General features: G+C 41.5%; 1 protein-coding gene across 6 annotated transcripts in view; it reads left to right on the top strand.

The window, feature by feature from the left end:
* The window catches only part of LOC101012967 (ras-related protein Rab-27A), a 68639-nt gene that overhangs the window by 20809 nt on the left and 34306 nt on the right, over positions 1 to 13524 (top strand). For all 6 annotated transcript variants that reach the window (XM_031662363.1, XM_031662362.1, XM_031662359.1 and 3 more), the window contains one exon: positions 60 to 179. Coding sequence is in view for 1 of the 6 variants with exons in the window: in XM_031662365.1 (XP_031518225.1) it covers positions 60 to 179 (120 nt within the window). In the remaining 5 variants the exon portion in view is untranslated. The remainder of the gene's footprint in view (positions 1 to 59; positions 180 to 13524) is intronic.

The raw sequence follows: 13524 nt of genomic DNA, 5'->3' as shown, positions 1-13524 counted from the left end.
TGAAAACCTTTTTAAGTAGGCCATTCTGACTTTAACATTTCTCCCTGTCTTAACCTCAGACAAAAAGTAACCTTCCTGAAGAGGACATGTGATTGGAAATTGTCAATTGCTGAAGCGTTGGTAACTCCCGTCTCTAACGTTTTAGAAAATTACAACAAGCGGTTCTCTACCCTGGCAAGGTATGGTTTTGTATTTATCTTTTTTTTTTTTTTGGTAGTGGTTTTGAGCTCTGTCATGTCAATTTTCATGCGCTTAAATTATGTGCAATATAACACACAATACCAGTGCACATATTATTTTTAAACTAAAGACTTAATGATGTCTACTAAATTTCTAGGGATTAGTTTGAAAAGTGAATTTTCAGTGACCAGGGAGTGGGTATGAATACTGACTGCATTTTTCCTTTATTTTCTGTACGTGAATAAATAAACACAGGTTTTTACTTTCAGGTAATTGTTGAATATGAGAGCTGATTAAGAAATTGAATTATTCTGAGAGTCTTGCTTATCCTCTGAGGGTTGTTTGACAAAAATTCAAGCTTACTGGTGTTTTGTTTTTGATAGTGTTAACAGCGTTCTTTCTTTTCTCTTTCTTTCTTCCTTTCCCTTTCCCTTTCCTTTGTTAAATTTGAGACAGAGTCTTGCTCTGTCACCCAGGCTTGAGTGCAGCGGTACAATCTTGGGTTACTGCAACTTCTGCCTCCCAGGATCAAGCAATTCTCCTGCCTCAGCGTCCTGAGTAGCTGGGACCCCAAGCTACCATGCCTGGCTAATTTTTGTATTTTTAGTAGAGATGGGGTTTCACCATGTTGGCCAGGCTGGTCTCAAACTTCTGACCCCAAGTGATCTGCCCGCCTCGGCCTCCCAAAGTGCTGGGATTATAGGCATGAGCCACCGTGCCCGGCCTAATAGTGTTAATAGTTTTAATGGAGGAATGTAAGTGTGTGTTTTAGTGTAAGGTTTATTTCTTCTGGGAATTAAATGTGCTTTTCAATTAGTGTTAATTCTGTTAGGTTTGATAAGGGTATTGTTGTTATGTAAGGAAATGTCCATATATTTTAGAGATGCAAAGTGAAGTATGCTGGAGTGAAAGATCTGGGTGGTGTAATGGGAGATTTCATTATATAATTCTCTCTACTTCTGGATATTGTATTAGTTTACTAGAGCTGCCATAACAAAGTGCCATAAACTGGGTGGCTTTAAAACTATGATTTCAAAAACAGAAATGTATTTCCTCACAGTTGTGGAGCCTGAAAGTCTAAGATCAAGATGTCAGTGGGGTTGGTCCCTTTTGAGGACTGTGAGGGAGAATCCGTTTTAGGCCTTTCTGCTTAGCTGTGGATGGCTGTCTTCTCCCTATGTCTCTTCATGCCATCCTCCCTGTGTTCATATCTGTGATCACAGTTCCTTTCTTGTGAAGAGACCATGAGGGAAGATTAGGACCCACCCTAATGACCTCTTTTTAACTTGATTCCCTCTATAAAGGTCCTAGCTCCAAAAAACATTATATTCTGAGGTACTGGGAATTAGAGCTTCAGCATGTGAATTTTAGGGGAACACAATTCAATCCATAACTGGCAGTCTGAAAAGTTTCATAATATGATATTTTAAAGATTTGCCTGAAATTGCATGCAGTAAACATTTGTTAAGCCCAGTGCCTGGTAAGTGCTGGATATTGAGTGTGTAAAGATGTGGAAGACATGGTTCCTGTCCACTAACCCATGGTTTAATCAAATACAGGGATCTAACTTTGTGAGTGTGTATGTGTTTGCTTATTCCTTCCACTGAGTTGTAGCCACTCTCACACTTGTGTGTCCCTGGAGGCACAATCACGGTCCTGACACATGGACAGCCTAATATCACAAGAGATACCTGGAAGGGTTCCCTTGCCCTGAGCACCCATGAGCATAGGTTAAGAGAGTGGAAGGACTTCGTGTTCACCCAGTCCATTCTTCTCATTTTACAGATGAAGAAATTGAGGCTTAGAAGTGCTAAAGTCATTTGCTGATTTGTATTAGTGCCAAGTCATCCTTCAGAGTCTCCTGGCTTCCATTCCAGTGTGGTGACCAAAAAATACTGTTTTCTTTGCCACAAACTCATGCTTTTCACCTGGGAATGAACCCCAAGCCCCATTATCAGAAGTCATTGTGGGAAAGAGCCTTGATAAAAAGCGGACATTCTGTGTCAAGGTTCTTGGATTATAAATACCAAAAAAAAAAAAAAAAAAGATGTTTTGGGGATGAGTGTTTATTCACGAGGGCATTTTATCCATAGAATGAAGTTAGATTAAATACATTCCAAAGGAGTTTAGCCCCATCTTGGCTGCTTTCTCTGTTTCTTAGCTCTTTCTCCTTGTCACTTGTAGAAATAGGTTGTAGAGCTACGACTCTGCGGCCATAAGAATACAAACAACTGTTTTTCTTCTTTCTTGGTGCTTCTGCTGCCCACAAGACAGGAACTGTGGCAGAAAGGGGACGGTCTGATGAAACCTTGCTGGCTGGCAGGATGGCACCATGGCAACTAGGCTGCCTCTCTCTGCAGCTGTTTTAGCTTCCGCCCTCTCTGGACCCTCGGTACCTGAGTGCTCAACGGGGAAACTGTCTTCTCCCTGCCTCCATTTCTGATTTTCCTCTGTAGGATTAAGGCTTCTTGAGATATCTGCTCCTCTTTTGCTGTTATTCCTTTCTTCCTCCCTTTAAACTTGTTTGATTTAGAGCCAGAGCTCAGGCTATAGCACACATGATAGCTGATGAGTCATGTGAAGCCCATTAAAAACAAAAGCTGATTATCACAGGAGCCATTATTTACTTGCGCTGTCTATGCGCCAGCACGTTTTCTTGTGCGCTTCTGGTGTTGCTGCAGCATGGCTGGGGCCCTCTTAGGGTGTAGGCTGGGGGCAGGTGGGGGAAGTGGGTGATGGATGAGATGGGGTGCTGCCTGAGAGAGGAGCTAGCTTTGCTGCTGCTTCTCTGAAGGCAGAAGTCACTTTGCTCAAACACGGGTATAAATCATCCTTTCAAGAGCTGAGAGCATCCATTTTTTTGTTTGTTTTTCTTGTTTTCCCAGTTTCATACTCTATCAGGCCTCCTTTCCTGATGACATGATCTAAGCTGGAATCTTTTAGCTATTCTTTAGCTAGATGGTAAATCCAGCAAATAGCTAGATGTTAAATTCATTCATCTAGCAAATAGTGAATGGGTTCGCCATTTTCACACGGAGAAGGTCCAGACCACTTCAAGTTTGTACCTCTGTGGTATGGCAACTGAGCTAGCCTGTGGATGATCACTGGTTGAAAAATCTCCTTCCTAGTGTCCTTCTTGGATCTGTCTTGCTGCGCCTTACATTTTGGTTCTCTCTTCACTCTAAATGTCCATCTCATTTTTCCCATGGCCTCAGGAAATAGAATTATGTTGATGACACTAAAATTCATAGCCATATTCTTGTGAGCCCTAGGTCTGTTTTCCAAATGCGAATTAAAACAACTCCCTTGATGTCCCTCAGACATGGAGACATTTAACTGGTTGGGTACCGTACAGTGTAATGTGGTAGTTGAGAGTGTGTCTGAGTTCAAATCTTGGTTCTGCCATTTCTGGCTGTGTGACCTTGGGCAAATTTATTAACCTTTCTGTGCATTGGTTTTTTCCATCTGTAGATTAGGGACTTTATACGGTTGTTGTGAAGACTAAATGAGTCAGTGCTTTAAAGGATTTAGAATAGTGCTCAGTGTTAGTTATAATTATCATCTTCTCAGACAATCTTTTCCTTTTTCAGTTAATGATGTACCATTTATTTACCAAACTAAAAGTTTTGGTTATCTTTAATTTCTATACTAGTCTATCAAGAAATTATATTGATTTCTACCTCCTAAATATATCTCGAATTAATCACTTCTTTTTCATCCCTACTGTCTCCAACACAATTCAAACCCTCAGAGTCTCTCTCCATATGTCTTAGCCAGTTCAAACTGTTACAACAAAGTACTATAGACTGGATAGCTTGCAAACAACAGACATTTATTTCTCACGCTTCTAGAGGCTGCAAGTCTGAGATCAGGGTGTTCACATGCTCAGATTTTGGTGAGAGCTCTCTTCCAGGCTGCAGACACTTGACTTTTCACTGTGTTCTCATCAGGCAGAAAGGTAGCTCTCTAGACTCTTCTTATAGGGGCACTGATCCCCTTCATGAAGGGTCTATCCTCAAAACCTCATTACTTACCAAAGACCTTCCTCTTTCTACCGTCACACTGGGGATTAGATTTCAACATACCATTTTTGGGAAGACACAAACATTCACTCAGTAACATTAGAGCCTCCTGATGCTGTGTGTATTTCCAGTCTCCATGTGGCTGCCATAGAGATCTTTGTAAGGCACACATTTCATGGTCCTCTCCTGCATAAAGAGCCCATGGTGGTCTTCCCTTGCCCAGAGGATAACACACAAACTTTTTTTTTTTTTTTATTATACTTTAAGTTCTAGGGTACATGTGCACAACGTGCAGGTTTGTTACATATGTATACTTGTGCCGTGTTGTTGTGCTGCACCTAGCAACTCGTCAGCACTCATCAACTCATCATTTACATTAGGTATAACTCCCAATGCCATCCCTCCCCGCTCCCTGCTCCCCATAATAGGCCCCGGTGTGTGATGTTCCCCTTCCAGAGTCCAAGTGATCTCATTGTTCAGTTCCCACCTATGAGTGAGAACATGCGGTGTTTGGTCTTCTGTTCTTGCGATAGTTTGCTGAGAATGATGGTTTCCAGCTTCATACATGTCCCTACAAAGGACACACTCATCCTTTTTTATGGCTGCATAGTATTCCATGGTGTATATGTGCCACATTTGCTTAATCCAGTATGTCACTGATGGACATTTGGGTTGATTCCAAGTCTTTGCTGTTGTGGATAGTGCCGCAATAAACATACGTGTGCATGTGTCTTTATAGCAGCATGATTTATAATCCTTTGGGTATATACCCAGTAATGGGATGGCTGGGTCAAATGGTATTTCTAGTTCTAGATCCTTGAGGAATCACCATATTGTTTTCCACAGTGGTTGAACCAGTTTACAATCCCACCAACAGTGTAAAATTGTTCCTATTTCTCCACATCCTCTCCAGCACTTGTTGTTTCCTGACTTTTTAATGATTGCCATTCTAACTGGTGTGAGATGGTATCTCATTGAACACACAAACTTTTTAGTGCCATGTCACAGTCCCTTTAGGCCCAGGTCTCCAACACTTTCCCATGTTTTCAGCCTCTGTTCTGGATACCTTCTCCCCTACCTCCATGCATCCTTTCAGCCGCGTCCACTGCTGAGGTCCTTTCATGCATCCTAAGTAACCTTAGCCTCCTACACCTTTGCAAGTGCAAACCCTCAAACCCTTACTCACCCGCATCAGTCAGCCCAAGATGTGTTCCCTCCTGAAGGACTTAAACCTGGTCTATTTCTTTTTTTAATTTTGGACATCAGGCATTCCTTACCAAATTCCATCAAAACTCGATTACATGTTTTGGATTGGCATCAAGAATTATTTGCTTACAGTTTTTGTTATCTTGAAAGGATAATGCTTATTTGGCTGACATGTGAGGTAAAGACCTTCCCCACATTATCTGGTGCACTGTGTAATTTTTGTCCATTCACATTTGTCACTTGTCCCTCTGTGTGCCTGGACACTCACATTCTGACTTCAGTCCTTGACTCAGATGCCCCTATGTGAAGTTTTTCTGATTCCCTCCTTAGACATCGTGGGCTCCTTCTCCTCCCTCTTGTGCTATCTCCCCAGACCTCCCATCTCCCCAACGGCTTGCATATACTTCTGTTACAGTTCTTTTTTTTCTTGAGACAGAGTTTTGCTCTTGTTGCCCAGGCTGGAGTGCAATGGTGCGATCTCGGCTCACTGCAACTTCTGCCTCCCGGGTTCAAATGTTTCTCCTGCCTCAGCCTCCCTAGTAGCTGGGATTACAGGCATGTGCCACCATGCCTGGCCAATTTTGTATTTTTAGTAGAGACGGGGTTTCTCCATGTTGGTCAGGCTGGTCTTGAACTCTCGACCTCAGGTGATCCGCCCACCTCGGCCTCCCAAAGTGCTGGGATTACAGGCATGAGCCACCATGCCAGGCCCTATAGTTCTTCTTTCCATGAATTTTCCTTGGGCACTTCCACAAATAGCTTACCTATTAGACTGTTGCTCTTCTAGAGCCACATTCTTGGTGCTTAACATAGTGGCACATCCCCAGTTCTTGTTCGTTAGATGTTTAATTGATGTGCTCATAAGCTGCTGCCTGAATTTCAGTCATTTAAACCAGGCTCTCTCCCTCCTTAGTGGCATCAAGCTTTACTAGTATATCTTTGGATCTTTGGTGGAGGCCAATTTACTTATCAAACCTTATTTAAAATTACTAACAGCTTTTGGATAGGTATATGTATGCTATTTTGCATTTAACTTCTGTTATATTTGAAGGACATTTAATATATATATTTGGGAAATACTTTCATATGTGTTGTGAAGAACACTACAACCCTTTCCCACATCCTCCTATGCTTTGTAGTTTTGATATTTTCACATTTGTCATTTGAGCCAAGTTTATTTTTCTCTAAAACAGCTTAAAATTTCTGTTAAAAAACAGATCCCCATCTATTCTAGCTTATAGAGGTTGGAAAAATGTTTAAAATCTAAAAGTGATTAAAGGTTTGTAGAAATCACAAAATAAAGATTTTGGCCAGGAGCTGTGGCTCACACCTGTAATCCCGATACTTTGGGAGTCCGAGGCCGGCTGATCACCTGAGGTCAAGAGTTTGAGACCAGCCTGGGCAATATGGCAAAACCCCATCTCTACTAAAAATATAAAAATAAGCCGGATGTGGTGGTGCATGCCTGTACTCCCAGCTACTTGGGAGGCTGAGGCACGAGAATCACCTGAATCCAGGAGGCAGAGGTTGCAATAAGCCAAGATCAGACCACTGCACTCCAACTCCAGCCTGGGTGACACAGCGAGAGAGACTGTCTCAAAAAAAAAAAAAAAAGTAATCCTGGCTGTAGTTGAGGGACTCTTTGGAGTCAGGTGTGGACTAAATGTTGTATTCTCTTATGATGTTTAATGTGGTTTTTTGTAAGACTAAAGATTCCAGAATTCTGTTACAGAGTTGTTTGCTGATTTGTTTCTCTTGTGTAAGTGCCCTTTTCATTTCTAGATCACAGTTACTCTAACATCTTTCCTCAAATATATGCATTTCGTGGAGTTAAATGAAATACAGACTTTAGGACAATTAAATATAGACTAATGAAAAAACTTGGCAAAGTTTTTTTAAGTGGCTCCTAAATTATTAGCCAGAATTCAGAAATTTGGGTTTGGTTTCTTTAATTTGAAAATTAAGAAGAGACATGGGCTGGCCTTTTTAACATACAGTGTTGAATTACAGAATGCATAAACATTATTCCTTGTCTCTCTTAAGATACTTGCCATTTTTATAATCTAGTACCCTACTTTCTAGATATTAAATGGGGGAACCCAAGTGCTAGTAGTTAAAATTAAATATAGTACTGTATTCAAAAGAAAATTCGGATGATAGCTAATGCATTTTCGATGTTTCTCTAGAGGGTGAAACACCATTTCTGTTTAAAACATTCTACTATAATTCTTCCTCTAGTGACTGCATCTCAAGTAACTTTTTTTTTCTTGAGCCCAAGACGGGAACAACTTATATAAATGTAATATGTTACATTTGAAGACTGGTTTTGGATAAGGTCACCTCAAGGATCTGGCACCTATTAGGTATTTCACCTTTTAGCCATTCAAATATTTATTAATTACCCTGAGAACTACCTCCCTTCGCTCTCCCAACCCCCTGGCGAATGCAAAAGAGAGAAACAGAATGACTTTGAAAGAGAAATTATAGGTAGAAAGTATGAGAAAAGAGCAGAAACCAGTAAAGTGAGAGAAGAAACTAGAAGAAAGGAAAGAAAAATATCAAAGGCAGAATAAATGTAAAAGCTGGTAAATTAACAGATTAAGGGAAAAAAGTAACAGTCTCCTTGATACATGCTGAAACGAAATGTGATAAAGTTGACACCCATTCTTAATTCTCATGCTTAGCAAACTAGGATAAACCTGATAAAAATGTGTACCAAAAGTCTACAGCAAATGTTATTCTTAACAGTGAAACGTTAGAATCAAGACATGACGGGACTGGGCTGGGCGTGCTGGCTCACACCTATAATCCCAGCACTTTGGAAGACCGGTGGGTGGTTTGAGCCCAGGAGTTCCGGACCAGCCTGGGCAAGGGAGGCTGGGGCGGGACAGTCACCTGAGACTGGGAGGCCGAGGCTGCAGTGAGCTGTGATTGTGCCATTGCACTCCAGCCTGGACAACAGAGTGAGATCTTGTCTCAAAAAAAAAAAAAAAAAAAGACAAGAAAAAAAAGAGATAAGACTACCTGTATCACCACGTGTATTCACTGTTTTTTTTTTTTTTTTTTGAGATTCTCAGTACAGTAAGATAAGAAATATAAATAAAAGGTATAATTAGGTATAATTAGCTTTTTTTTTTTTTTTTTTTTTTTTGAGTCAGAGTCTCACTGTGTTGCCCAGGCTGGAGTGCAGTGGTGTGATCTTGGCTTACTGCAAGCTCCGCCTCCCGGGTTCATGCCATTCTCGTGCCTCAGACTCCCGAGTACCTGAGACTACAGGTGCCCATCACCACCCCGGCTAATTTTTTTGTATTTTTAGTAGAGACAGGGTTTCACTGTGTTAGCCAGCATGGTCTCAATCTCCTGACCTTGTGATCCACCCACCTCGGCTTCCCAAATTGCTGGGATTACAGGCGTGAGCCACTGCGCCCAGCTGACTCTTTATAATTAGACTAAAAGGTAAGATTAGAAAGGAAGAAGTAATTTATTTTTACCTAATATGTTTAACAAATTGCTGGAATTAATATGGCTGTATAAGAAATAGAAGATACATGTTTAAAAGTTATCACTTACAGTAGTGACAAAAACAAAGTATCAATAAGTTGAAAGATACACAAGATCTTCATGAAAAGTGTTTATTGAAAACCTTTTTTTTTTTTTTTTGGGATGGAGTCTCGCCCTGTCACTCAGGCTGGAGTGCAGTTGTGCAATTTCGGCTCACTGCAACTTCTTTTCCTGAGTTCAAGTGATTCTTCTGCCTCAGCCTCCCGAGTGGCTGGGATTACAGGTGCATGCCACTATGCCCGGCTAATTTTGTATCTTTAGTAGAGACAGGATTTTACCATGTTGGCCAGGCTGGTTTCGAACTCCTGACCTCATGATCCACCCACCTCGGCCTTCCAAAGTGCTGGGATTACAGGTGTGAGCTACTGTGCCTGGCCCAAAAACTTTTTGAAAGATGCTTTTCTTTTCTTTTTTTTTTTTGAGACGCAGTGAGCGATCTCGGCTCACTGCAACCTCTGCCTCCTGGGTTCAAGCTATTCTCCTACCCTAGCCTCTCAAGTAGCTGGAACTACAGGCGCACACCACCAAGCCCAGCTAACTTTTTTTTTTTCTTTTTTTTTGTGGTATTTTTAGTAGAGATGGGGTTTCGCCATGTTGGCCAGGCTGGTCTTGGACTCCTGACCTCATAATCTGGCTGCTGTGGCTTTCCAAAGTGCTGGGATTACAGGCATAAGCCACAGCACCCAGCCAAAAATACTCTTTTCTTAGAGTTTATTTATTTATTATTTCTGTTTTTTTTGAGATAGAGTCTCACTCTGTCACCCAGGCTGGAGTGCAGTGGCATGATCTTGGCTCACTGAAACCTCTGCTGCCTGAGTTCCAGCAATTCTCCTACCTCAGCCTCCTGAGTAGCTGGGATAACAGGTGCCTGCCACCGTGCCTGGCTAATTTTTGTATTTTAGTAGAGATGGGGTGTCACCATCTTGGCCAGGCTGGTTTTGAATTCCTGACCTCATGATCCACCTGCCTTGGCCTCCCAAAGTGCTGGGATTACAGGCCACTGTGAGACACCATGCCCAGCCTAGCTTATTTTTTAGAGCAGTTTTAGGTTCACAGTAATACTGAGTAGAAGGTACAATTTTCATATATTCCCTTCCCTCCCAACACCCACAACATGCACAGTCTCCCCTACTATCAACATCCCATACCAGAGTGGTACGTTTGTTACACGTGATGAGCCTACATTGATACATTATCATCCAAAGTCCATAGTTTATATTGGAGTTCACTCTTGGTGTTGTACATTCTATGGGTATGTATACAAACGTATAATGACATCTATCTATGTTATAGTGTCATACAAAATAATTTCACTGCCCTAAAAATCCTCTGTTCTCTGCCTGTTCATCTCTTTCACTTCCCCCACTCCAACCACTAATAACCACTGATCTTTGTGCTATCTCCATAGTTTTGCCTTTCCTAGAATGCCACGTAGTTGGAATCATACAGATTGACTTCTTTCAGGTAGTAATATGCATTTACGGTTCTTCCATGTTTTTTCATGGCTTGATAGCTGTTTCTTTTCAGTGCTGAATAATTTTCCATTGTCTGAATGTACCACAGTTTATTTATCCATTCACCTACTGACGAACATCTTGTTTCTTCTGAGTTCTGGCAATTATGAATAAGGCTGCTATAATAAATATCAGTATGCAGGTTTTTGTGTGGACATGAGTTCTCCCTTCATTTGGGTAGATACCAAAGAATGTGATTGGATTGTATGGTAAGAGTAAGTTTAGCTTTGTAAACAACTGCCAAACTGTCTATAACAAAGGGCCTGTACCATTTTGCATTCCTACCAGCAATGAAGGAGAGTTCTGGGTTTCCATATCCTCACCAGCATTTGATGTTGTCAGTGTTTTGGATTTTGGTCATTCTGATAGGTATATAATGATATCTCATTCTTGTTTTAATTTGCAATTCTCTAATAACATATGATGTTGAGCATCTTCTCGTGCTTATTTGCCATTTGTATATCTTCTTTTGTGAGATGCGAGAATATTTTTAAAAGCACTGAAACATAAATAGATGGAGAAATATGCATGTACTTAGGTAGGTAGATTAAACATCATGAACATGTCAATCTTCTTAATTTGATCTATAGATTTATGCAATCCCAATGCAATGCAGTGCAATCCCAATAAAAATCCCCATATGTTTTTGAGGAACTCAGATGGAAGTGTGAAGGGTGCATGTCCATGGTAAGGTGGGTACCAGTCCTACCAGATATGAAGTTATATTTTAGGGTCATAGTGATTAAGACATTGTGGCACTGGCCCAGGGATGGTCAAAATGACCAATGAAACCAAATGTAAAGCCCTGAAACAGATCCGTTCATTTATTGCATGTCACTGGGGAAAAGATAATTTTATGCAATAAATGGTGCTATGACAATTGTGTATCCTTAAGGGAAAAATAATGAAATTGGATCCCTACATATTCCTCAAATTCTCAGTGTATTAAAGACGTAAATAAAAAGGCAGTATCTTTGCAAACATAATATACAAAAATATCTTTGTCGCTTTAGATAAGAATTTCTTGGCTGGGCATGGTGGCTCACACCTGTAATCCTAGCAATTTGGGAGGCTGAAGTGGGAAGATCACTTGAGACTAGGAGTTCAGGACCAGCTTGGGCAACATAGTGAGACCCTGTCTCTACAAAAAAGAAAAGAAAGTTAGCTGGGCATGGTGACCCATGCCTGTAGTCCTAGTTACTTGGGAGACTGAGATGGGAGGATGACTTGAGCCTGGGAAGTTGAGGCTGTAGTAAGCTATGACTGTGCCATTGCACTGGAGTGAGACCCTGTCTCCATTTAAAAAAAAAAAAAAAAAGGCTTTCTTGATCATAATATAAATTAAAGTAACTATAAGAAAAGAATAAATTTGACGACTTTAAGATTAAGAGACACTAAAAAAGTGAAAAGACAAACCAAAAACGGTAAGAATATATTTGCAACATACGTGACTGATAAATAGTATCCAGAATATATGAAGAGCTGTACATCCATGGAAAAAGAACCTGGCTGGGCGTGGTGGCTTGTGTCTATAATCCCAGCGCTTTGGACGGCTGAGGTGGGCAGATCACTTGCCTCCAGGAGTTCGAGACCAGCCTGGCCAACATGGCGAAACCCCATCTCTACTAAAAATACAAAAATTAACCGGGTATGGTGGTGCGTGCCTGTAGTCCCAGCTACTTGGGAGGCTGAGGGGTGAGAATCACTTGAACGCAGGAGGTGGGGGTTGCAGTGAGATGAGATTGTGCCACTGCACACAAGCCTGGGCAACAGAGGGAGACTCTGTCTTAAAAAAAAAAGAACCCAATAGAAAAATAGGAGAAAGATACAAATGTGCATTTTAATAAGAGGAAACTAGATGGCCAAGAAACTAATAAAAGATGCTCACACTCATTAGCAAATTTAGATCATAATGTGTTACCATTTTGAGAAGTCTGACAACAAGCACCAAATGTTGGTGAAGATATGAAGTTGGGAGTGTGTGAAACAACTATGCTGGACAGCAATTTGATATTATCTTCTATTACTGAACATGTGTGCATAGATATAGCCCAGGAATTTCACGCTTTGACACCTACCCTAGAGGAGGTGATCTCCCCCGGTGTGCGCCGAATTCGTTCAGTTGTGTGCCGAATTCGTTCAGTTGTGTTGAGATGTTGAACCCCTTGTCCCTCACGGTGGCTGGACAGGGCCTGGCCTTTCTGGGGCCCTCAGACCTGTTGCCTTTGATCAAGAGCATGTGTCCTGGTAGGTCATACAAATATCATGAACAAGGTTGAAAAGCAATTTTCTAGAGAAACTCTTGCTGGTGTGCATTAGGAGATATGCACATACATATAGCAGTGTTAAGTGAGACCAAAAACATGGTAGACCTGGTATAGGTACTGAATTCTTCTTCTAGGAAAACACAGAGACATTAAGTAACTAGATAAGGGTAATTAGAGAAGGGTTCTAACCTCTTATTTCTTAGTGTCAGTGGTTTCAAGGAGAGTGAGCGGGGCAGAGAAGGTGATAATACTACAACTCCTCTCCACTGTGTTTCCTGTGTTTTCTTTTTTCTTTTTTTTTTTTTTTTGAGACTTGAGGCTCACTGTATTGCCCAGGATGGAGTGCAGTGGCATGATCTCAGCTCCCTGGCAACCTCCGCTTCACAGGTTCCAGCAATTCTCGTGCCTCAGCCTGGAGTGCAGTGGCGCGATCTCAGCTCACTGCAACCTCTGCCTCCCAGGTGCAAGCAATTCTCATGCCTCAGCCTCCTGAGTAGCTGGGCTTATAGGTGCCCATCTGCATGCCTGGCTAATTTTTGTATTTTTAGTAGAGATGGGGTTTCATCATGTTGGCCAGGCTGGTCTTGATCTCTTGACCTTAGGTGATCCGCTGGCTTTGGCCTCTCAAAGTGCTGGGATTACAGGCATGAGCCACCATGCCCAGCTAGTGTGTGTTTTCATTGAGATACATTCAGATGGGTGGTGGATGATGATGGGCAAGGCCTAAGTTTGGAATCTGAGGAGGTGCTTATTGCAGTCTTCTAAGAGGAGTGA

The sequence above is a fragment of the Papio anubis genome, unplaced genomic scaffold (genome assembly GCF_008728515.1).
Source record: "Papio anubis isolate 15944 unplaced genomic scaffold, Panubis1.0 scaffold59, whole genome shotgun sequence".
NCBI lineage: Eukaryota > Metazoa > Chordata > Mammalia > Primates > Cercopithecidae > Papio > Papio anubis.
The sequence above is the reverse complement of the archived record's forward strand: the minus strand, read 5'-3'. Positions and strand labels throughout refer to the sequence as shown.